The sequence below is a fragment of the Abramis brama genome (assembly GCF_963993115.1).
Source record: "Abramis brama genome assembly, chromosome: 3".
NCBI classification, from domain to species: domain Eukaryota; kingdom Metazoa; phylum Chordata; class Actinopteri; order Cypriniformes; family Leuciscidae; genus Abramis; species Abramis brama.
Genome location: NC_139965.1, coordinates 60,131,991 through 60,158,535, shown reverse-complemented (window position 1 = coordinate 60,158,535; position 26,545 = coordinate 60,131,991). Strand labels below are relative to the sequence as shown.

The following is a 26,545-nucleotide window of genomic DNA, read 5'->3' as shown; positions in this document are numbered from 1 at the left end:
CGGGACGAAATCTCGCGAGAATAAAGTAGCCCCGAGAACCAAATTCACATCAGGTATTTGTTGTAACACAGCTAAAAGTGTGATATTGTGATCCATCTTTTCTTTGAATGTGTATATTCGAGATTTTTTTTTTGTTTGATGTCTCTAACTTCATTTCTAGGCTGTTTGGAACATTAATAGCGACAAATTCATCTGTATATGATGTAATATTGTCTTTTGTACAGGATACCATTGATTCCCAAAGTAGCCTATATTTTTTTTATTTTAAAAATAGCTATATTTATTTTACTTGGAAAATATCACATTTATGTGAAGAAATGGGCTAAATCTAAGCCAAACTGTGGGCATTTTATAAAAGAAATTAAACAATATGCCACTACTTCAATAATATTAAAAACAAAAAAGACACTGTCACTTTAATATGTAATTGTTCACCCCTGACATTAATTGTTTCCCCTTATACACTCCTCATATATATTTGTTTTCATATTTGCTGTGAGTTGTATATATTTGTACACATTTATACATTTTCTGTAATAATAAATAAATAAATGTGTGATATTAACAGTTAATTGAGAGGAATTATTCGTATAACACACAACACTGTCAATCGTGACTATTATAAACAGTTAATGTTGCATTTGGTTAGTTGTGTAATATAGGCTTACTTTTAAATATTTGATATTGACTATTGCGCTGTAAAACATATGTTCATGATTTGTTATCACGACATTTATTCTTTTGTCAAATCAACTTAATTTATGTGGTTCAGATAACATAATATTTTGAATTTCTGTTGATTAAATCAATCTCCTTCATTGTATTAACTACAAATTTTTAATTTCAATGAATTTCAAGGCCTTTTTTTAAGTTAAGCCAACAATATTTATTTCACAGTGTAGAGTTAGAATAATGTAAGTATGAAAACGTGTCATGTTTTCATGGCACTTCCATGGCTTTATATACACATATATACATACAGAGAATAACCATGACTCTCTTTTCCATCATCACTGCACAGGATTGTGTGGCTTAAAATCAAAATGTCTTTATTTCACAAATCTGCAATCATAGATAATTCAGTGGAAGCTTTCGGAGAGTCTTGGTTTAAAGTCAGACTTTGCATGTATTTGAGTGCCTGCCCCCATTTCCCTAATGAAGTTAGTTCACATTCACTGTTTTCACAAAGTGAGATTTGAGATTTGCCTAAGATGTACGTGGACTCCCTGTTCTCTAGTCCACTCAAACGCTCCTGGACTGAAGGTTGCTTTTTAGCTTTTATCAGCCATGGCCGTCTCAAGGCAAGTGCTTGTTTATTGCTGGATTTCAATCGTTTTGATGCCGCTTACAACTTGTAAGAAGGAAAATGGACACCAGAAATATGATTATGGAAGGAGAGTTCTGGAAACTCACGAGGGAATAGCGTACGAGTTTGTTCAAGAATCCATGCCATGGGTTCAAGCCCAAGAGAGATGTGAAACACAAGGTGGACATCTTCTGAGGGACTTGAACGATGAGATTAAGGAGCTCTTGCGAAGCCAGTCCACAGAAACTGGACCGTTGTGGGTCAGTCGGGACGTGACGTACACAAACTCCATCAGCGGTGAGTAAAGCTCACAGTTTTCCATCTTTACACCATCTGTACTTCTTATATGTGACTAGAAAAGTGCCTAAAACAGAGGCTTTAATGCGGAGAGGTGTAACAGTAACAGTCTCATGAGAACTTTTGATTGAGGTTTTGTATTCCAATCACTTCCTAGATTTTGGATGGAGAACTTTATTTGATTGGGCAGGGCAATATTTTACCGGATGTCTGTGTATTATGCTGTTCATAACATACAAATAATGATTCCAAACAGGGTTTTTTACAGTCTGATGCCTTATGAGATCCCAGAAACCAATGTGGTGATTTGAAGGACCTATTATGTTAAAGTTTATTTGTTTACAGGGGCAGTGCACATTAATAAACACGGCTGTAAATGTGCCATAATTAGCCAAAAATGCCTTGACAGAATGTTAAAAAGTCACTGTAAAAACAAAAAACCAAAGCATCTTATATTAGTAAGCACACACACACACACACACACACACACACACACACAAAAGAGAAAGGGAGGAAAACATTAACATGATTCCACGCAGAAATCATGTTAAAATACAGTAGAGACAATTTTATCTAAACAGATATTGATACGTAAGGGGTAAGAGAGATAGTGACAGGAGAAAGAGCAATTTACAAGGAGGCTAAAATCAGAAATATTAAGATTCTAATGTTGACAGTGCTGAGTAGAAATCAGTTTTAAAGATGAGACTTTATGTCCCCCTGTTGTGAATAATTTTACTCACCTTTGATCAACAAAATGACAGATTTAAATATTTTTTCCTTGAAACAAAATTCTTCATGCCTTAAAATAGCTTGAATTAATTTGCAAATTCTATGCATATGCAAATGAGCCCCGCCTCCACTCACTCACTCACTCAGCTCAGAGATCCACTGGTTGACGATCACACGTTGATCTGATTGGTTACAAGGTAGTTTGTGACGTCAGAAACACCAGCGATTTCAAAGCGTGTTTTTGAGACTGTCTTTGGTTCACTGCAGTTTTAAAGAGAAAATAATTTACACATGGTTTGTCTTAAAGCATATTAAAAACATCAAACAGACATATAGACAAGATTCAAAATTAGATTTTCACCACTGGGGGACTTTAAAATAACCATATGTATCCAGTTTTGGATCTTTCTGTAATCTCAAGAACTTTTTAATCTCAGGAATCTCCCAAAAACCATATACAGTGAGGAACAAACCCCACTGAACCTTTATTTTTAATGTAGCCTATATGGCAATAAAAAATAAGTGTTTATTTTTATTTATTTTTACAGGATTTGAGCCAACAACGCCAGTCTCATTTTCTCCTCTTAAAAATCATGGCAGTGATGTGAATAAAGATGTATTTGCTTGCACTTATATGGTCATCAACCCATTTCAGCTGGTGACCACACCCAACTGTACTGTGAGCTTCAGTTCTCTCTGCACGCGAGGTACAGCAACACACACTCACATAACATGATATGACATAACATAACATAACATAACATGACATAACATGACATGACATGACATGACATAACATAACATAACATAACATAACATAACATAACATAACATAACACATATAACATATAACATATAACATATAACATAATATAACAAAAAATAACATGACATAACATAACATAACATACAGTAAAACACATAACACATATAACATAATATAACAAAAAATAACATAACATGACATAATATAACATAACATAAAATAACATGACATAACACATAACATAAAATATAACATAATATAACAAAAAATAACATAACATAACATAATATAATATAACATAACATAACAACATAACATAACATAACATAACATAACGTAACATAACATAACATAACACAACATAAAATAACATAACATAACAACACATAACATATAACATAACATAAAATAAAATAACAGAACACATAATATAACATAATATAACATATAACATATAACACAACACACAACATAACATATAACATAACATAAAAACATATAACATAACATAAAAACATAACATATCACATAACTTAACATATAACATAACACATAATGTATAACATAACATAACATAACACATAACATATAACACATAACATAACATAACATAACAACAACATATAACATAACATATCACATAACATATAACATAACATAAAACACATAACATAACATATAACAACATAAAACACATAACATAACATAACATATAACGTATAACACATAACATAAAATAACATAACATAACATATAACATATAACATATAACATATAACAACATAAAACAACATAACACAACACAACACATAACATAACATAACATAACATAACATAAAATAACAGAACACACAACACAACACAACACAACATAACATAACATAACATAACATAACATAACATAACATAACATAACATAACATAACAGAACACACAACACAACACAACACAACACAACATAACACAACATAACATAACATAACATAACATAACATAACATAACATAACATAACATAACATAACATAACAACATAATAACACAACACAACACAACACATAACACAATATTGCCCAGAATCACTGGGCTGAGATCGCGTGCTACACATGTTCTTTTACACATGGAACAGAATGTAACGTTGCTCTTCTGCTGTTACAGATGCACACACACACCTGAAGAGGAGCCGCAGAGATCTTACTGACACACTATCATCAATGCAAGGCATTTTATCTACTACTAATCTATTGAAGGTTGGTGAGGTTATTCAATTCTGTTAGATCAGTTTTGATTATATGTGCATATGTCTTATATAATCAGATGCATCATTTTAGCCAGGTCTGTGTCATGAAAGCAGGCTGAAAAAATAAATGGGTAAAAAATGAAAGGAAAATACATTTCGGTATAAGGGTATGAAAAAGCTAAAAGAAAGATTTTATTGTAGAAATGCACAAAGCACCTGTGAGCTTTCTTGAAATGGCCCAATACATAGGATGTCAAATGTCTTTTGTGAAGTTAATAACAAAACAGATTTAGTATTTTTTATAAGAGACTGGACCATAACCAAACAATGTGTGCATGAGTTGGATGTAGGATGAAAGCCCACTCTACCCACATCTTTACAAGAACTGATGTATGAAGTAAATTACAATCTCAACAACAGTTTATGAACTCCGAACCCTTTCTGTCAATCTTGCAGAATGCCAAAGAAGTGTTAAGGACTTTGGAGACGACAACGGAAGAAATGTCAAAGGAAGATAGGGTGATGTATACATTACATTGCATTATTAATATATATTATTATTGCATATAGCATTTTAAAAACAGGCTCGAAAATATATTTGTTCTGCTGGCCTGTACGATTTTAGTAGCATATTTTATATGCATGGCAAATAAATATTTTTCACTAAAGATTACGTTTTTGTTGTTGTTGTTGTTTTACAAAAATAAATAAATAAATAAATAATTTAGTAGGCTTTTAATTTGCCATATCTTCATTTGTGTAAGCCAGCAAGATAACTTTACCATATTCAGATCAGCAGAGTTTGAAAAACAAGCTTCTATTATTTTGTTTTACTCTGATTCACTATGGCACGCCGATTATAAGAGTTTATATTTTAGACATGTCAGGATAGTTTTGGCGGCAAATTGTGTACATTCGTCACTCGTCATCTCGTAATTTCCGTAAATAGAGAAAAGTTGCTCCGCCTGTCTGGTGTGGGAGTGGCAGAGGTTAGTTGAGTGTGTGTGTGTATGTGTGTGTGTATGTGTGTGTGTGTGTCTGGTGTGGGAGTGGCAGAGGTTAGTTGAGTGTGTGTGTGTATGTGTGTGTGTATGTGTGTGTGTGTGTCTGGTGTGGGAGTGGCAGAGGTTAGTTGTGTGTGTGTGTGTGTGTGTGTGTGTGTGTATGTTATGTGTGTGTGTGTGTGTGTGTGTGTGTGTCTGGTGTCGGAGTGGCAGAGGTTAGTTGAGTGTGTGTGTGTGTGTGTGTATGTTATGTGTGTGTGTGTGTGTGTGTGTGTGTGTGTGTGTGTGTGTCTGGTGTCGGAGTGGCAGAGGTTAGTTGAGTGTGTGTGTGTGTGTGTATATGTGTGTGTGTGTGTCTGGTGTGGGAGTGGCAGAGGTTAGTTGAGTGTGTGTGTGTGTGTGTGTGTGTGTGTGTCTGGTGTGGGAGTGGCAGAGGTTAGTTGAGTGTGTGTGTGTGTGTGTGTGTGTGTGTGTACCTACTTAACTTTGTTTTGGGGACAAATTTGTACCCAGAAGTGACCAAAACCTGACAAAATCTCCAAAAACCTCCCTTTAGGGACGTCCTCATTTGTAAATCTGGTATAAAAATAAAGAAATTAAAGTTTTTTTAAAAATGTAAAAATGCAAAAAAAATTCTGTGATGGGTAGGTTTAGGGGTCAGGTTAGTGTGTGTGTGTGTGTGTGTGTGATGGGTAGGTTTAGGGGTAGGGTTAGTGTGTGTGTGTGTGTGTCTGTGTGTGTGTGTGCGAGAGAGAACAGAGGAGAGTCTGCTGGAGAAAAGAGAACGAGACAGAGCTCGTAATAAAACAAGAACCAACATAAGCTTGGCTTTTCAGAGATGACGAGAACTGAGGGATTTGAAATGTTGTAAAAGCGATGCGAAGATGACGTTTGTATTACTCAACAGACGAGTAAGGTATTTTACTGAAAGAGTAAATGATGCATAATTACATGCAATTAACCCTCAACTAAAACCTAACCCTACCCTAACCCTATAGTAAGTACATGTTGTTAATTATTATTACTCAGTACTTAAATATATAATTACACTGTAACAATGACACCTTAAGATAAAGTGTAACCTAATACTCATCCGCAGTCACGCAGGGCCAAAGCACAACCAAAACAATGTTTTTCTGCAAAATGCATGCAGTAAATGCATAGTGTAGGCTACCTTTAATATCAAAAGTCTGCCGTGCTTTAATACATGTACACAATCAACAAAAGTAAAATGACAACCCAGCATTGGCCCGATAGGCCAAGGAACAGTTCATTCATCTGTCCTGAACCTCTCTCACACTGATCCTGTGCCAACATAACATCTTATTGCTGATCCTTGTATGCGTAATAACACCTCTGATAATATTCTCATTGCTTTAAAATCTGTAATCAATATATTCCGTTTGTTTTCAGCATAGCACATTGATGTATGAATGTAAATTCATTTCTTTTACTTAATCTGATAGGTCGAATACCTGCAAAACATATATGATCACCTTCAAGAATCCGATGTAACGGATGACGTCCAGCTTGCTGAAATCGCCAACAGCACTGCAGCCATGCTTTTGTTCTCGCAAGAGTGTGAACCTGAGAACATGGAGGACGTAAGTCGAGTTATCAATGGATCAAATGATTCGGAGGCTGATTGAGAAAGATGAATGCTTTACATCGTTTTAGCTGTTGATCTGTGGATATTTCTATTGTTCATCAAACAGCTCGAGGAGCTTATTACTCTGGCCGGCCTCATTTACGCGAAGACTCTCGCCAGCAGCGGGGACCTTGTCAAGGAACTTCCCACAGGCACCATTTATGTCACCAGGTCATTATAAGTTGATTGATTACTGGTTTATGGTATCATATGCAATGGCTCATCAGCTGTGTCTCGATAGGCAAGATTCAAAAGCCCTGGGTGGAAAGTCTTTCGGCTCAAAGGATGGAGGACATTGCATACTTCCAAATATTTCTTCAATGACAGGCCAACTGCCCTCTGGGAATGTCAGTATCCAGGTGTGTATTTTTAAGCGTAACTCATAAAATCAGCTACATATTTTATTTTTGCAGTGTACATTTTCAGAAATAGTCAACCTAGATACTAGGGGTGTAACAATATATCGCAATACAAAAATGCAAGAATATGTATCGTGGATAGTTCACCCAAAATAAAAATTACTGTGAGAAACAATTCAAGTTTTCAGAGTTTTAGTGCCAGTACTATATTAAACTACTATATTGTTGAATATAATGTATAATAATGCAATGGGGGAATATTTGTGTAAAAAGTGTCCTACATTATTTTAAATATATCTAGTCAGTGAAAGATTGCAAGCACCATTTACAATCATTTTCTACCATCATGACAAACAACATTTAAAAAACAACAACATTATTCTTACAGCTTTTCCAATTTAAAGAGAATCCAGTGCAATCGAAGTCCAACGAAAGCATCACTGGATCAACTTGCAGCTTTTCTTTGCAACAGGGAAACTCTTCAGTCAAATTCTCAAATCTCACAGAGAACATTGAGGTAAAACTAAATACGTGAACTCATTTGATCACATTAATTAGAGAACCATAGAGAGCTCACATCATCAATTTGATGTACAATGTGAATATTGAATATTGCCTTGCAACAAGTATTGTGAAAAGTGCTGTAATTTTTTTATATAAAATAAAATAATTGAATTTAGTTAAACTCTTTCCTGCCAGCATTTAAAAAAAAAAAAAAAAGTTGCCAGCCACCACCAGCGTTTTTGATCATTTTCACAAAAGTTTCACGCCCCCAGAATATTTGGTTGTATGAATATCTGAACATGCATTAAAAGAAAGAACTGCTTTTAAACAAAAACGCAGTTTTATTCTAGCTTCATGCATTATTTTTTATCAACACTTGAATTTGGGGAAGTTTCATTAAAAAAAAGCAACATTTTATGCAAAAAGCTGAGAAAATCACGTTTTTGTCAAAGACTACATCCAGATGTGATTCAGAGCGATGATCAAAACACAGATGGAGTCGATCGAGTCCATCAACACCCCAAAGCTCCTGTAGGGTCGACATTTCATTCAGTAACATCAGGCCGTTTTGATTTACATGCTGTTTAATGTTGATGATAGCGTTATTTTACATATGCATATGATTACATATGCTATATGCTATGCTATCGCTCTTTCAGAAGATGTGTAATAGCGCCCCCTACCATCTAACAGTGAAAACACGATAAAAAAATCTGTGTTTTACGGGAAAGAGTTCATTGGAAGTAAAATAAGTAGTTACTGATACGTCTCTCTGTACAGATATATCTGCCTCGGCCTGAAGCGCCTCAGCCTGAAGTTGTGGATATAACCTGGAAAAAAGGGTTCGCTGTCACCTCAGCGTTCAACATCTCAGACGTAAACGTGACCGTAGTTGTTACAGCAATACCAAGCCAAAACATAACTCTCAGATTTACCCTGTACTCGCCCGATGAGGCAAACACCACCTCTTTGAATCAAAGCACTATCGTGACCTACAAAGGTAAAGTTTGGGAAATGCATATATAAAATTAATAGTATTGCATGTACTAGATAGATAAAGACTTAATCATTAAATTCTTATTTACAAAATTCAGTCTTATTTTGTGCAATAGATGGTTATCGCTGGCTGATCACCCCGGATATGACAAAGGGAATCGATGGGACCTGGAAGGTGTCGATATTACCAAATGCTACCATCTCAAGTGAGACGGTAACCTTCCAAATCTCCGTTTTTGTAACCAAGTGCCTGTTTTGGGACCAGAAGCTTGGAGAATGGAGTCGAGAGGGCTGCATGGTAAGACTTCATAATCGCTGATCAGTTAGCAATATACACGGTCTTTTCATAACATTTATGATCTGATGTCTTTCCGAAGGTTGGTCCCAATACAATGCCGAACCTAACTCACTGCTTGTGCAACCACACAACGTTCTTTGGGAGCTCCTTCTTTGTGATGCCCAACCAGGTTGATCTCTCCCAGACAGCAGCTTTGTTTTCCACAATAGATCAGAACTATATAGTGGCGGTTTTACTCGGCTGCTTCTTCGCCCTTTACCTCATGGGTGTAATGTGGGCCTGGTACGCCGACCGCAAAGCTCAGAGAACGGTACAGTATACTCACGTTTACTTGTCTTCTTCACACACTGGTTTGACTTGTTGAGGGTAGAGGCTCTAGCTACGGTTTTCACCTAGTGGATGATAAAACATCTCACAAAGTCCCATAAACTTATATTCAAGGACAGACCATATGTAGACATCAGAATTGTGAGATACAGACTCCCAATTTATTTTTTTCAGTTGCGAGTTTCTCACAATTCAGACTTTTTCTCGCAATTACGAGTTTATATCTCACAGTTCTGACTTTTTTTCCCTTGCAAGTCCAAGTTTATAACTCGCAATTCTAAAAAAAAATCCTTGCAAGTCCAAGTTTATAACTCGCAATTCTAAAAAAAAATCCTTGCAATCCAAGTTTATAACTTTTTCTGACTTTTTTTTTTTTTGCAGTTGCGAGTTTCTCACAATTCAGACTTTTTCTCGCAATTCCAAGTTTATAACTCACAATTCAGACTTTTTCTCGCAATTACGAGTTTATATCTCACAATTCTGACTTTTCCTCGCAATTTAGAGTTTATCACTCGCATGCATTTCTGACTTTTTTCCCCGCAATTCCCGACTTTGTTTTTTTTTGCAGTTGCGAGTTTCTCACAATTCAGACTTTTTCTCGCAATTCCAAGTTTATAACTCACAATTCTGAACTTTCCTCGCAATTTAGAGTTTATAACTCGCATCTCTGACTTTTCCCCCGCAATTACGAGTTTATAACTCGCAATTCTGACTTTTTTCTCTCAATTCCAAGTTTATAACTCGCAATTCTTTCTTTTTTTTGCAGTTGAGAATTTAAATCCCACAATTGTCACTTTTTTTCTCACAATTAACTTGCAAGTTTGTTTTCTTGCAACTACAAGTTTAAATGTTTATAGTTGTACATACTACGTACTTTATTGTTACTCTTCTTATATTGGATTTACTAAGAATGTCTCATAAAACAGAATTTTAACCTTAAAAATGGCAAGACCATAAAGAGACATCAGAAAATGTATTTATTGCTATTTTCCATTTTATTAGGACACAATAAATAAAATTATTTTATGGCATATATATGCATTTCATTGCAAATCAATGATAATTGAGAGATAGAAAATGTTCCCCAAAGCCTGACTTGTCATATTTGACATTAACATGAAAAAATGTAAAAAATAATTTTTAATTTGAAACATTAAAAAATAATGCATGAATAATCAAGTAAACCCAAGTTGCTTCAGTCCAGTAAATGTTTATCTTACATTTACTTTATAAAAATCATTAAAGATTTCTGAGCAAAAAAGATTTTACTTGATAAAAAAAGTATGAACTATCAATCAGAGGACAGAAGGCATGAAGTAGATTGTGTACAACAGGCTTTTCAGAAAAGTTTTGGTCATATTCATAATTTATAGGCCCTAGAAATTTGCATAAGATACAGTAAGCTAATATATTCATAAAAAAGCATTATAGTTATTGTTCAACAGAATTTTACAAAGAATGTTTAGTTTAAGTTATGAGAGAATAAATGTTTAAAAATGTTGATTAAAATGTTGCAAAACATTTAATTTTTTAATGAATTTCTACCCCACAAAGGGGCGAGGTATCACAGACATTTACAGACAGATTATGAAAAATGTCATGAAAATGTTAAATTCATAAAATTTCAACATAAACGAAATAAGCTAACACTTAAAAACAACATTTTATAATCATCTGAAAGTGAATAGATTTCCCACATATACAGGTGGTCATGTTGTTTTTAAATGCGGCTCATTATTTAAACAAAGAGTGCATGAACGAAGTCACCAGATCTAAATGTTCACAACAAGCTTCAAGAAATGAGACCTACATTTTTCCTGTGTCACCTATTTTAGGGTTAATGCTGTAGAAATCAGCCGATCCCACTGCATCCATTGATACACCATGCAGGATTGTAGTAACATACGTCTGAAACGTGGTTAAATGTCTGTGTCCACAGCGTAAGATGACTCTTTTGGAGGACAATCATCCGTGTGCCCAATACAACTACCTTTTATATGTGCAGACAGGCCACAGAAGAGGGGCTGGCACCACTGCTAAGGTGATATTCATATTTATTATTTCTTTATTTTTGCCGTGGTCCTCATTGGTACGTTTAGAAGGCGCATTACTAAAGTCTTTCTTTTGCCAGGTAATGGTGACCCTCCAGTTCAGCGAAGGACAGAGTGAATCTTACCACTTGTCTGACCCTGAGAAGCCAGTGTTTGAGAGAGGAGGTGTGGATGTGTTTCTGCTCAGTTTACCCTTCTCTCTCGGAGAACCGCAGAGCATTGAGATATCGCATGACAACTCGGGGAGCAACCCTGATTGGTGCGTGTCTGTATGTCCTGGCTTTTTGCATGGGTTTTCTTATGTTTGCATAGCAAGGCGGAAACAGAGTACACTTTAAAATTAGCTGAGTATTTTGTGTGGCTTAGTATTCCTTTTGTATTTCATTTAATCTTAAACGTCCCACTTTATATTAGGTGTCTTTAACTATTTTGTCCACACATAAAGTAAAATATTTATTGTTCTGTGCAATGTATTTATTATTGAAGCTTGTTTCCGCCACAGAAAAAATAAATAAAAAAGGTAATTGCTACTTTTTATCTCACAATTCTGACTTTATAACACGCAATTGCAACTATATCATGCAATTCTGACTTTATATCTTGCAATTCTGACTTTATAACATGCAATTGCAACTATATTATGCAATTTTGACTTTATATCTCACAATTCTGACTTTATAACACGCAATTGCAACTAAATCTTGCAATTCTGACTTTATATCTCGCAATTCTGACTTTATATCTCACAATTCTGACTTTATATCTCACAATTCTGACTTTATATCTCGCAATTCTGACTTTATATCTCGCAATTCTGACTTTATATCTCACAATTCTGACTTTATATCTCACAATTCTGACTTTATAACACGCAATTCTGACTTTATTTCTCACAATTATGACTTTATAACACGCAATTGCAACTAAATCTTGCAATTCTGACTTTATATCTCGCAATTCTGACTTTATTTCTCACAATTCTGACTTTATATCTCACAATTCTTTCTTTATAACTCGCAATTGTGAGATAAAAAGTTGCAATTATCTTTTAAAATGTTTTATTCTGTGGTGGAAACAAGCTTCCATAATTTATTGTATTGATGTTGTACTGCAATAGGGGATACGGGTAAGGTTAGGACAGGTTTAGTGGTATGGGTAGGTTTAAGGGTGGGTTAAATGCGAATAATTACAGCTGTAATTACATGTACATATTTTTTTTAAATATAAGTACAATGTAAAAACATGTATGCACACAATAAGTGCATCGTATCAAATGAGTAATTTAAATGTGAGTACGTACATTGTAGTTAAAGACACTTAATATATAGTGGGTCCAAATTAAATAACTCTATAATGAATAAATGCATTTATAAAATCACACTTAGGGAAAAGTTTTGTACTCTCAGCTATAAGAGTGTTGAAATCACAGAATGCATGATTTATTTTATTTTATTTTGTGTGCAATATGTCTATTTAAATATGTGTATTTTGTGTAGTATGTGCATATTATGCGTGTTGAATGTTGCTCCTGGTACAGTCTGTGAAAATACATTTCCTCTATCGATTTCTTTATCATAAATGTTGAACTCTTTTGAAGCTGCAATGATGAATGATGGGTGAGAGAAATATGCCTATGAATGAACTGGGTTGCATACGTCTAAAGCATCAGAATTTTCTCCGTCAGGTACTTGGATAAAGTGCAGATGCAGGATTTACAGACGCTGGAGGTCTCACACTTTCTGTGCTCCTCCTGGCTGAGAGGCGAAACGTGCAAGAGGACCTTCAACTCAGCCAAGATTAATGAAATCGCAAGCTTTGGGTAAAAACACTGTTTACACCTGGTATTAAGATGTGTTTTGGTCGATCGGATCACAAGTAGACGAGGGAGACACATTCCCGTTTACACCTGGTGTTTAAATCCGTCTCTTTTGTCCACTTTCAGCCACTTTTGTCCTGATTTCTTCGAGGGAAGGGTCTATGAATGGGTAAATGTGTGTGTTTTTTTCAGATCTTTCAAGCTAATGGACAGAATAAGCTCACACAATTTACATATGAATGCGCACAGAAATGACGGAAAAACACACAGAGATCATCAGCTTTCGTTTCTGCTCTGACACACACAAGACCAGCCGAACGCTGTGAGTGTGTGTTAGAAATCAGGAATGGTGAGAGGGAATGGTCTATTGGAGGGTGAATGTGTGTGTTTTTTCAGATCTTTCGAGCTAATGTGTGTTAGAAATCAGGAATGGTGGGAGAACATTGTGTTTGGTACGTTTTTCATCTTCAAACCAAACTTGGGTCTAGTTTAAATCCCGTCTGGCTAGAGCTCTTCCCATAATGTTCCCGCATTAGATCAGTAGACGGAGAGAAGACGGTGTTTTGTGGCTGTTTGAACACATTCGATCACATGAGCGTTTACACTACGAAAGCAATCCTAATGTGTTTCCCACTTACTCTGGAAGTGGTCAAAAGTGGACAAGCTCAAAACGTTTCAGACCCTGTTTACACCTGTATTTAGAGTCGTCCACTTGTGATCCGATCGACCAAAACTCATCTAAACACCAAAAACGACATGTTTAATTATTAAACTTATACCTGCACTACCAGTCAAAAGTTTGGATTCAAGTACTCATTCTTTAACAGTGTTGGGGTTATGTAATCAGATTACTTTTTTCAAGTAACTAGTAAAGTAATGCATTACTTTTAAATTTACAATAAAATATGTCAATTATAATTACAATTTTAACTTTGCAGGTCAACTAACTAAGTATTAGTAGACTATTAGGGCTCAAAACAATTTTTGCTGATAATTTACTCACCCCGATGTCATCCAAGATATCCATGTCTTTCTTTCTTCACTCGAAAAGAAATGAAGGTTTTTGAGGAAAACGTTCCAGGATTTTTCTACACAGAATGGACTTTAATGGCAACCAACTATACCAGTGTTCAAAGAAGGTCCAAATGTCCGTCTCAATGCAGCTTCAAAGTCTCGACACGATCCCAGTCGAGAAATAAGAGTCTTATCTAGAGAAACAATCGGTCATTTAAAAAAAAAAAAATATATATATATATATATATATATATATATATATATATACTTTTTAACCACAAATGCTCATCGTGTACCATCTCTGAGATGTGCGACGCATTGCGTCATCACGTTGGAAAGGTCACGCGTCACGTCATCTATAAGTTATTTGCCTGTGTACTCCGGTTCAAAAAGGTAGGAAAGGGAAGAAAATCTCATTTTCTCCTCCAACTTCAAAATTGTCCGACATCTTTGTTTTAATTTATTATTATTATTATTATTATGGAAAAAAAAATTGTGACCTTTCCAATGTGATGACGCAATGCATGGTGCATCTCAGAAATGGTACAAGACGGGCATTTGTGGTTAAAAATATATATATATTTTTTTTTTGAAAATGGCCGATCGTTTCGCTGGATGAGACTCTTATTTCTCGACTGGGATCATGTAGAGACTTTGAAGCTGCATTGAGACGGACATTTGAACCTTCTTTGAACACTCTTCTTTGGTTGCCACTGAAGTCCATTCTGTGTAGAAAAATCCTGGAATGATTTCCTCAAAAACCTTCATTTCTTTTCGACTGAAGAAAGAAAGACATGGATATCTTGGATGACATCGGGGTGAGTAAATTATCAGCAAAAAATTTTTTGAAAGTGAACTAATCCTTTAAGTGTAACCAATATCAGCACTATATTCAGCACACCAAGCCTTTAAGACAGTGAGAATCAACCAGACTTTAGAGTGGTAGTGCAAATATTAAAATATTTTGGATACATGTTACCTTCCTAACTAAACCACCCCATCCCAGGAATATCTTCCAGACCCGGACATCTTCTGGCTTCCGGGACGAGCACATCTGGGTGTCGATCGTGGACCCGCCCCGGCGCAGTCCCTTCACACGCGTGCAGAGAGTCTCGTGCTGCATGTCTCTGCTGCTCTGCACCATGGCCATCAACATCATGTTCTGGAACATTCCCACTGACGAAGAGTCTCCTGTCCTTCTAAAGATAGGTCAGAAAACCTCCCAGCTGCGTGTTTCATTTGCTGAGATTATGTAACGCTCAAATGTGCCGTCTCACTCTCAACAGCACTCTGGTATTTTTATGCAACGCATCGTGTTTGAGAGAGTCATGCTTTTGAGGGAGCAAGTTCTGTTCAGTTGCTTATTCATTTATGTTCAACATTACACATATATATTTTATAATAGACAGTATCTCTCTCTCTCTCTCTCTACATATATATATATATATAGTAATATATATGTATGTATATATATTACTTAATCTTATTAAACGCAAATTTGGCTGAGTAATTACACCCGAAAGATCATTTTAATAATTTTAAGGCATCAGATAGACATTACAAAAAGTAGATTTAGAAAAAGAATATTTGATTTGATTCAATATAGAATTTAGGCTTCAACAACCATTAATTAATTGATTGCATGCGTTAACATGCTAATTTTGACAGCACTTTTTTTATTTTTTATTTTCAATTCAACTTTATTCCAGACTCATGGTCCAATATAGATACATACAGGACACACACACACAAACACACCAAATAGAAAGAAAAAACAATTAAACAGGCATTTTAAAAAGACAGCTGCGCCAGTGCCTCCACAGCTCGGACTGGTAGCGGACTGTAATAAATCTAATATTTGTTAGTGACATAATTATTTCATTCTCAGGTTTATTTAACCTACAGATAAAGTTATACATTAACTTTCGCAAAGTTGCTTGTAGAGTGTTAATTCGAGCTGTGACAAACGTTTCACTCGCACTAGTCGCACTGGTCGCTTTAAAAGCACACGACAAGCATCATTGTGCAGCTTTTGCAGACTGGCTTTTTATAGTTAGTCCAAAGATGGGCCGTGTACAGAGATGGACAATATGTCTCAAACAGAGTCATCTTAACATTGTCTGTACAGTGTCCAAACTTCCGTGTGAGAGTATTAGCCTGGGCGTACAAAGTTCTACATTGTCTAAAAATGGCTTCATCATCAGACATGTCCTCTGTGAAGATATGCCCAAGATACTTGATTTTCCTTGTGACCTCAAGCACAACATTTGACAGAAAGAAGTCCGGAAATTTCATAAACTTGTCTTCCTTGGTCCTACAGATCATGACCACACTCGTAGTTGCATTATACTGTATGTCATTATTCTAGACCATAACTGGGGACAAGATCCCCCCCACAGCAAACACACTGTTCCCCCATTTGATCTGCATCGTTTGCTGTGTATACCAGTAGGTTAAAGGGATGGTTCAGAGTAAAATCACCCTAGGGTCCTTTGTACCATGACCATGGCACCAAACTTCTACAGTAGTACAAATAGGTTCTGTACTCATAAAACGAGGCATTGGAAAGCTTGTAAGTACATCAGGAGTTTATTTAAATAACACTTGCCTGATGGCTAATGCTACCGCTAACCCGGACACCGACGTCACTTCACTGAGTTGAGAAAAGCATGTAAAAGTCCTGGCAGAAAGCGATGCATAAGGATGTAGTGTAACGACGAATTATTATTTTTTCCGAAGTGTTGACAACTTAGTGTTAACTTATAATTGTTATAAACTGGTACTACCAACAAAATATTAGTGCATTCCTGGAACTGGGCGTCGTTACACTACATCCTTATGCATCGCTTTCAAAGGTACACCTTTTTGGATTCATTTAATAAATAATTTTCTGTGGTTTACTCTATCGAATGCTTTAGATGCATCTAAGAAACACAAAAAAATGGAGGAGCTCTGGTTTTTATATTTAGCAATTATCTCTTTTAAGAGCTTATATACACATGTCTGTGCCCAGCCAGCATAGCTTTAAAACCAAACTAGTTATCCGTAGATCTAACAAATTCTGAGATCCTGTCCAGCAGGATTAATTTAATTATTTTTGACACTCTGGCCAATGCTATTGGTCTGTAATTGTCAGAACTGCCGACTTAACAAGACAGTTAACATCGAGTCAGGTAAAAAAAAGTTGTACAAGAAAAGCAGTAAAACAGATAGAAAGCAGTGGAGCCAACCTTTGAATGCTCAGCAGCAACACCATCCAACCCACTAGCTTTATTATTAGACAATTTGCAAATTGCTTTGGAAACTTCAAGTGACAGAATTATATCTGTGCTGTCAACTTTACTCACAGTATAGGACTCACTCTTAACACAATTAAACTAACTACTGTAGTGTTGTCGCCAATGTTCTAAGATATTATCAGTATCTGTATATATTTATTTATATTATTTTTACTGAAAATATACATCAGTACACAAAATATTTTCTTGAATTTTACAGGCTCTTTTCAGCTGACATGGCAGGAGTTCATGGTAGCCATAGAGAGCGGTTTTTTCATGTTCCCCATCAACATCCTCATCATTACTATCTTCAGACACATCAAACCTCGTTTTCTCCTGAAGAAAGACAAGGCTGACTCCTCCAAGAAAACTAAAGGAGCTGCTGTGTCTATGAACACCATCATGAAGGTACTTGTAGAAGTAGTTCTGAAGCAGAATAACGGCTCTATCGAATAACTCTGCTGTCTCGAGTATGTATTGTATGTATTATGTGTGAATGTTCTGTTCTTACTCTAAGGAAACCATAGGGCTGTTAAATCATCTCAGCAAAAGCCCCAAAAACAATCTGGCTGCCAAAGAGATACTGCCTGAAACAAGTGGTGATCTTTTCTGGGCCCTGAAGAAAGTGAATGACGTCCTTCAGCTTATGCAAGGTTCCTTGATCAGTACTACACATGCACATATTTAGCATTATGTTAGTGTTCATGATACGTATTACTCAGTGTTATTTTAGTATAAAATACTGGCTTCAGTAGCAGGAGGAGGGTTTGGGGTGTGGCTTCAGTAGCAGGTGGAGGGTTTGGGGCGTGGCTACTGTAGCAGGCGGAGGGTTTGGGGTGTGGCTTCAGTAGCAGGCGGAAGGTTTGGGGCGTGGCTACTGTAGCAGGCGGAGGGTTTGGGGCGTGGCTTCAGTAGCAGGCGGAGGGTTTGGGGCGTGGCTTCAGTAGCAGGCGGAGGGTTTGGGGCGTGGCTTCAGTAGCAGGAGGAGGGTTTGGGGTGTGGCTTCAGTAGCAGGCGGAGGGTTTGGGTCGTGGCTTCAGTAGCAGGCGGAGGGTTTGGGGTGTGGCTTCAGTAGCAGGCGGAGGGTTTGGGGCGTGGCTTCAGTAGCAGGCGGAGGGTTTGGGTCGTGGCTTCAGTAGCAGGAGGAGGGTTTGGGGTGTGGCTTCAGTAGCAGGCGGAGGGTTTGGGTCGTGGCTTCAGTAGCAGGCGGAGGGTTTGGGGTGTGGCTTCAGTAGCAGGCGGAGGGTTTGGGTCGTGGCTTCAGTAGCAGGCGGAGGGTTTGGGGCGTGGCTTCAGTAGCAGGCGGAGGGTTTGGGCTGTGGCTTCAGTAGCAGGAGGAGGGTTTGGGGTGTGGCTTCAGTAGCAGGCGGAGGGTTTGGGGTGTGGCTTCAGTAGCAGGAGGAGGGTTTGGGGTGTGGCTTCAGTAGCAGGCGGAGGGTTTGGGCTGTGGCTTCAGTAGCAGGAGGAGGGTTTGGGGTGTGGCTTCAGTAGCAGGCGGAGGGTTTGGGTCATGGCTTCAGTAGCAGGCGGAGGGTTTGGGGCGTGGCTTCAGTAGCAGGAGGAGGGTTTGGGGTGTGGCTTCAGTAGCAGGCGGAGGGTTTGGGTCATGGCTTCAGTAGCAGGAGGAGGGTTTGGGGCGTGGCTACTGTAGCAGGAGGAGGGTTTGGGGCGTGGCTACTGTAGCGGGCGGAGGGTTTGGGCTGTGGCTTCAGTAGCAGGAGGAGGGTTTGGGTCGTGGCTTCAGTAGCAGGCGGAGGGTTTGGGTCGTGGCTTCAGTAGCAGGCGGAGGGTTTGGGCTGTGGCTTCAGTAGCAGGAGGAGGGTTTGGGGTGTGGCTTCAGTAGCAGGCGGAGGGTTTGGGGCGTGGCTACTGTAGCAGGCGGAGAGATTGGGTCGTGGCTTCAGTAGCAGGCGGAGGGTTTGGGGCGTGGCTTCAGTAGCAGGCGGAGGGTTTGGGTCGTGGCTTCAGTAGCAGGCGGAGGGTTTGGGGCGTGGCTACTGTAGCAGGAGGAGGGTTTGGGCTGTGGCTTCAGTAGCAGGAGGAGGGTTTGGGTCGTGGCTTCAGTAGCAGGCGGAGGGTTTGGGCTGTGGCTTCAGTAGCAGGAGGAGGGTTTGGGGTGTGGCTTCAGTAGCAGGCGGAGGGTTTGGGGCGTGGCTACTGTAGCAGGCGGAGAGATTGGGTCGTGGCTTCAGTAGCAGGCGGAGGGTTTGGGGCGTGGCTACTGTAGCAGGCGGAGGGTTTGGGCTGTGGCTTTAGTAGTAGGCGGAGGGTTTGGGGCGTGGCTTAAGTAACAGGCAGAGGGTTTGGGGTGTGGCTTCAGTAGCAGGCGGAGGGTTTGGGGTGTGGCTTCAGTAGCAGGCGGAGGGTTTGGGGCGTGGCTTCAGTAGCAGGCGGAGGATGCTCAATTGCTAACTCATGGTACATAGTAACACAGCTAACACAGTTGGGGAAGGTTTGCAAGGTTGTTTGAAAATATGATTTATTTTTGTAATTCCACTAAAAACTAAATACTTCACCTTAGAAGTAAAACTAAATAGTTCTCATTAGAATTGTTTTTCAAATGTGCATGTTTTATATTATACAAGGACTCATCATAGCTCTATTGTGTGTTCCCATTCAGTGGAAAGTGGTGACCCTCATTGGTCGTACTGCAGCCGCTTCGTGCTCTATTCGCTCAGCCACATTTCTCACCTACTGGAGCACGTGGGAGAAAAGGGTTTATTTCTTAATGAAGAGCTTCGGGAGGCTCGTGGAAGGGTCAGTGATCTGCTGAAGAAAGCTGAAATAGCGTCTGTCCGGTTCACTCCCCAAAGGTCAGGACTGTCTCCTCTGCAGCTTCTCCTATTGTAAATGTATTAAAAATTAAAAAATGTGCTGTTAAAAGCTGCACTTTTGCTACCAAAAAAATTACTGTATAAATGCACTGATATGTATGGGGAAGCCCGTTTCCGCCACAGAATAAAAAATAAAGAAGTTATTTGCGACTTTTCATCTCACAATTCTGACTTTTTTTCTCGTAACTGCGTATTATAAAGTCAGAATAGTGAGATATAAAATAGCAATTCTGATGAAAAACTTACTTTTTCCTTAGAATTGGACTTTATAACTTGCAATTGCGAGTTTATATCTCAATTCTGAGAAAAGATGTCAGAATTACGAAATATACTCGCAATTCGTGTTATAAAGTCAGAGCTGTGAGATATAAACTCGCAAATGTGAGAAAAAAAGTCGGAATTGCAAGTTAATTTTTTGTTTTTGTGAATTTTGTTCCAGTCTACCATCTGTGCAAGTAGAGAAGAAGAAACAGGGTTGGTGGTTGCCTTGGTGGTTTCTTTTCATTGGCTGGTTCCTGCTTTTAACCATGAGCGGTTTTTCCACCTTCTTTACCCTGCTTTATGGCCTCAAGTACGGAAAGGAGTCATCCATACAGTGGGTGATCACTCTTTCATTATCGCTTGTCCAAAGCATCTTCATCTTGCAGCCCCTTAAGGTAAGAACCAGGATGATTACTGGGGGCTTCTCAGGAAAAATAATCTTGAGAAGCAGGAGACTTAAAGGAATAGCTCACCCAAAAATCTGCTATTCTTTACTGGAACACAAAAGAAACACAGAACAATGTTCATACGGCTGTTTTTTCAAGCTCCAAAAAGGACAAAAGAGCCTATATAGTCACGGTGAAGTTCTTTTTCGTTCTTTGCTTAATATGTAAATATGTGCTGAACGCTATTCTATCAATAATAAAATAAACTCACAACAAAAAATGACGGCGGTGAGAAAACAGCCGTTAAGAAAGCATCTGATCATAGTGATATGGATATGTTTGCATCAGCTGTGCAATTCAGCTCTCTGGTGAAGTCACGTGACGTTTATTTAAACAGCATTTGATCCAGTAGATTTCTTTAGGCCTTGTGTCTACCAGAGTGTTTTTTTCCCGAGGCTAGTGCATTTTTCCAATTGTTTTCAGTGGGATTTTTTAAGATGGCAACAGTGTGATGAGGCATGTGAAGAATGTTCAACTTTGGGTAAAACGCAGCGCTCATCACTGTCACTTTTTACCCAGCCATCCAATCACAGTGGAGGAGGGGCGGGACAAATACCACACCGATCAACCGTCACATTGCGCTTGTACAACGATAACAAACGACAACAAGCATATCTCTTCATCCAAAACTAGAACCAGAGCAAGTACATTACACTGTCGACATCTTGTTTTATTCAAAAAACTATTGGCAAAATCAGATACTAGTAACAGTTCTGCGGATCTTCCGTATTATAGCACAAATAGCATCTTAACTAAAAAAATTTAAAAACATGTGCTGCCAAAGCAAAAAAAATAAACATTAAAAATTAAACATTAATTAATTGTGTGTCCTTACAACAGTTTCTACTATAAAGCGTCTCTCCAGTGTGTTAATGTTTTTACTCGCGTCTGACCTCGACGGACTAAACAGAAGAAGGCGGAGCCTCAGAGCCACACCCACCTATTACATCATCAATACGGACCAATGGTAGTTCAAAGGCGTTTACCAAGCTGATTCGAACTCCAAACAAATTTCATTTCGTTTGAAATGACGTCTCACCAGTTTGTTCTTCGATTTGACTTGAAGTATATTGGGGGCCCTTAAAAGTATATTACACATTCCTCTCAAAACAAACCTCTATATTTTTTCGAAAGTTGTAATTCATTGTAAATCTTCCTGTAAAGTAACTAGTAAATGTCACGACCGGCTCAAAGCCGTGACAAATAAGTGGAGGACTTAATAAAGGCTGGTAAAGTTGCAACAAGTTTTATTAACATAAGTAAGAAAATAGGTGAAACGGGAAATCAATTACAAAATAACTTACAATTTCTGTCTGACAAACGATGTTAAAGTGTCAGACAGAACCAAGCTCAAAATAAATACAAAGGAAAACATAATCAAACAAAACAGAAAACAAACACAAAACAAACGGGAGAAAACAAGTCTCACAACATCTCTCAGCACTGGAGCTCTCCGAAGCACACCTCAACATTCTCAAAGCCTAAGCTTATATACAGGTGAACATCATTCTCTTGATGGCCCTGCACAGGTGTACATCATTCTCCTGATGAGTCTCCCAGCCAGACCCACCAGTCGTCAACAGCAGGCACAATCAGAGACTCGTCACATAAATGAATAATGCATTCTTAAAGGAGACATATCATGCTTTTAAATTGTTCCTTTTTACATGTAAATCATACATTTGTAGTCTATATAAAGCGGAACTGCAATGTTTGGGTCTGAATTCCTCATTATTATAGCTCCACAGGCCCCTTTTCTACCCCTTTTCTGATGTGCGTCTGAGAGCAACTTGTTTTGGTGCGGTCTCTTTAAATACAATTGAGACACTTCATACCCCGCCCCCTCTCCAGGTTGCAGAGGTGACACTCGATTCAACTCCACCCCGTTCGGCCATTTTTGTAGTTTGATAGCAGAGATACGATTATCTGCGGCACAGAAACGTTTTATTCACACGTTATTAACAAAATGTCAACAACGGAAGACTTGTCCAGCCAGCCTTACATGTTCGAGCCAGAGTCGGAGCCGGAGCGAGATGAAAATGAAGACGATGAACCTGTAGAACAACGTCTTCATATGGATGTATCGCAATGGTGTGTTACTGTATTTACACATGAAACTTTGGTCTTCCGACCTTTTACCACCGTGTCGATTTATTTTGATTAATATGTGCGAGGAAAAGAGAGAGCAAGACAGCGTCTAGTTTGGAGACGGTGATGTCTTGTTTACACTTTCGCCTGGCTCTGAAGAGAGAGAGTGCGCGCGCGACCGGCTCTCTCTCTCTGCTCGTTCTTTCAGTTAAAGGTAGGGTAGGTAGGAATTGTCTAAAAAACTTCTTTTCCAACTTTATTTATATATCAATACATAATTAAAATGTAAGTACTCTGAAAAAGAAAGTATAAAAATCGAGTGTCTGTAGACCTCTCACGACTGTTTTAAAGACAGCTCATTATTTCCATTCACTCCACCCCCTCCCTTCTGGGCTCCTTCCAAAGCCACGCCCCCAAAACACATGAACGCGCGACTCCGACCTCTGAACTGGAAGACGCATTATTTACCTGAGACGAGCGGAGAGGAAGGAGCACATTATCATTATGAATATAAACAAATAAGATGTATTTTAGTAGGCCTACTCACTATCAAGCTAGCATATTGATATTGGTAAAGTTTAAAATATATATTTTTTGATTCGCTAACGAGCTAGTTATATCTATAAGGCAAAGCTAAAAACAGGTTGCATTGCATACACGTTTTTCCATTACCATCAGTTACACTGTGATGAAGATGAATTTCGTGTAAGATTCATAACATATACGGTGTTCTGCATGTAAGAGTTTCCATGATGAAAGCATTGTTGACTCTGATGAGGACTAACGTTACACTCCAGAGACAAGTACCGCATCGTCAGCTCGAGGACAGGTCCGGGGTCGAGGGCGAAGCAGAGGAGGTCGTTCAAGAGGCCGTGCAACTAGGGTCCGAGGATATTGACACGCGTTTTATTCAAAGACTTTTTGTTCATTACCTTTTCTAGTACTGTCTTCCTTTTTTGCCTTGTTTGCCTTCGCTAACTGCATATGCCGGTAATGTGAATTTTTGATTGCTCTTTCTCTGCCATTGTTTTGCTATTCCTAGGTTCCGTGCCTCTTGAATTCCTCAAATCAAACGGGTGCGCGCGCATATGGGCAGATCCTGTGTGGCAAAAGGGTGGTTGCCATGGTTGCGAGAGAGTGACAGTCGCCTAAGCCAATCCTTTGTTTCGTCCCGAATGGAAATAATGAGCTGTGTTTAATACAGATTAAACGGTCTAGAGTCACTCGATTTTTATACTCTTTTTATCAGAGTACTTACATTTTAATTATGTATTGATATATATAGAAAGTTTAAACAAATTTGGAAAAAAGTTTTTTATAAAATTCCTACCTACCCTACCTTTAAACATCTAGCTGCTAAACATGCGTCCTGTAACAAGCGCAGCAGTTCATCTACATTAAACGGTGTAATGAAGCGTGTGGGTTACTACATCCAACAACCGAACATTTTAACTTACCCTCTCGTAACTTCTGCATCCTTTAGCTTGGACTACAAAATTGCAGCGAGAAATAAAAATGGCGGATTGCTCGAAGTGTTGGGCCGGAAGTCAATGTCCTTATTTGGCAGTTCCGCTGCAAATACTGTGACGTAATAGTTCAAAAAACGTCATAGATAACAGAAAAATCGGAACAGGTTGAAAAATATGACCAAAACAGAATATAAAGATATCAACGAAGCACCTGAAGAGAATAATTTCAAATTTTCTGTACTTCTAAACACTCCAAATATACAACAAAATGCATTTAAGGGCTAAAAAAGTGGATTTAGCATGATATGTCCCCTTTAAGTACGAATGAATGTGAGTACTGAGAATGGGTAAATGTATTTATATATTATTTAGGTGAACTATTCCTTTAAGCAACCGTCTCTGTTTGCTCTCAAACTAAGTCTAGGAGATACAATTGAGATTACTGTTCTCTTTCATAACTGTTATGGATGACAGGTGATATTTGTGGCGATCTTCTTTGCCATGATCCTGAGGCCAGTAGCTGTGGAGAACAACGAAGAGGTGGAACTGCTCCTGCAGGGTGAGAACATGCACACGATACAACTAAATAACCTTTTCTGTGCCAATATCCCAACACTATTACCATATTAATATTAATGCCTTGTTGCGATTTTACAGAGCAAAAGAAAAAATGTGAGGAATACTCTGGGAGATCGATATCCTGATTACGTCGCGCCTCAAATTCAAATCGAGAAGGAAAATGCTTGGTTTGAGATGTCATCAAACTCACCCAATTTTATTCTAGATTCTGGTGTTGGGAACAGAGGATGCCATTTTCATAACTATGTAAATGATCGGCGTCTCACTGTCTCTTGCAGTTTATAATCCATTTGTGTAGGCAGACTTCATTTTTCATGTTAGTATTTTAGTAAAATTCCTATGTGTACATAACTCTGTATCAAAAAAAAGTTATTTAGTCAATACCGTCACGGTAACAATGGTCTTCAGTTCAACACTCTCATCAAGGTTTATTTTTTCTGATCAAATAAAAAAAACAAAAGTGGGCTTTTTAATAGACCATAGCAATAATGTGGTTTGAAAAATAACATCTATAGATGCAGGGATTATTTTAAAAATGACTGTCTGAAAATATATATAGATCTACATTCTGGTGTTCAGTATCATTCTAGACATTATTTAAATTACTAGAAGAGCAGATTCTCATAACACTCACATTTTAGTAACTAACTTTGGTAACCTCCGCTGTGTTTCTGCTGTAATTATTGAGATTTTGCTTAGTGTCATCTTAGTCTGAGAGCTATATTACATAAAAAAAACCCTGAATATTCACTATTATGTCTCAATTAACTCCATAAATACTCTGTAAAATGTATTTTAGCATATCTTCAATAAAACACTTATTTTCCAATGCATTTCAGTGTATCATTGAAAATATATATTTGACATTCAATGCAGTTATGATCATGGAATAGTTCAAAACTACTGCTGTGATTGCCCCTTTTGGGTGGAAGCAAAAACATGCAGTTTTCATGTTGTAATGTTTCTTTAAGACCCATCTTTGACCTGAGCCTTGCATTCTGTGTATTTTTGAATGCAAATGAGCTGCTGTTTCCCAGAAGTGGGCGGAGCCTTTACGGCTCATGCCTCAGAAACTCTGCCAACAACAAACACAACATCTGTTTGTTTTTGATGATCATCTCTGCCGCTGTGTTACTCATGTGGCATTGACTTCTGACATTCAGTTTTCTGAGCACGCACACACACCCAAATTATGACTAAAGACTAGGAGAATTAAATGAAAGGTTTGGGAGAA

General features: G+C 37.9%; 1 protein-coding gene across 1 annotated transcript; it reads left to right on the top strand.

The window, feature by feature from the left end:
• The first annotated feature begins 1,254 nt into the window (after nucleotides 1-1,254).
• pkd1l3 (polycystic kidney disease 1-like 3) lies at nucleotides 1,255-26,143 on the top strand. Its single transcript, XM_084109852.1, has 21 exons — nucleotides 1,255-1,603; nucleotides 2,884-3,042; nucleotides 4,258-4,349; nucleotides 4,796-4,858; nucleotides 6,810-6,947; nucleotides 7,059-7,162; nucleotides 7,233-7,350; nucleotides 7,739-7,867; nucleotides 8,635-8,854; nucleotides 8,967-9,148; nucleotides 9,228-9,458; nucleotides 11,415-11,516; nucleotides 11,607-11,785; nucleotides 13,211-13,345; nucleotides 15,363-15,565; nucleotides 17,855-18,042; nucleotides 18,152-18,287; nucleotides 20,255-20,447; nucleotides 20,908-21,124; nucleotides 25,207-25,291; nucleotides 25,390-26,143. The coding sequence occupies exons 1-21, from the start codon at nucleotides 1,288-1,290 to the stop codon at nucleotides 25,434-25,436; spliced, it is 3,237 nt and encodes a 1,078-aa protein (XP_083965978.1). The 5' UTR covers nucleotides 1,255-1,287; the 3' UTR covers nucleotides 25,437-26,143.
• Nucleotides 26,144-26,545: the final 402 nt, after the last annotated feature.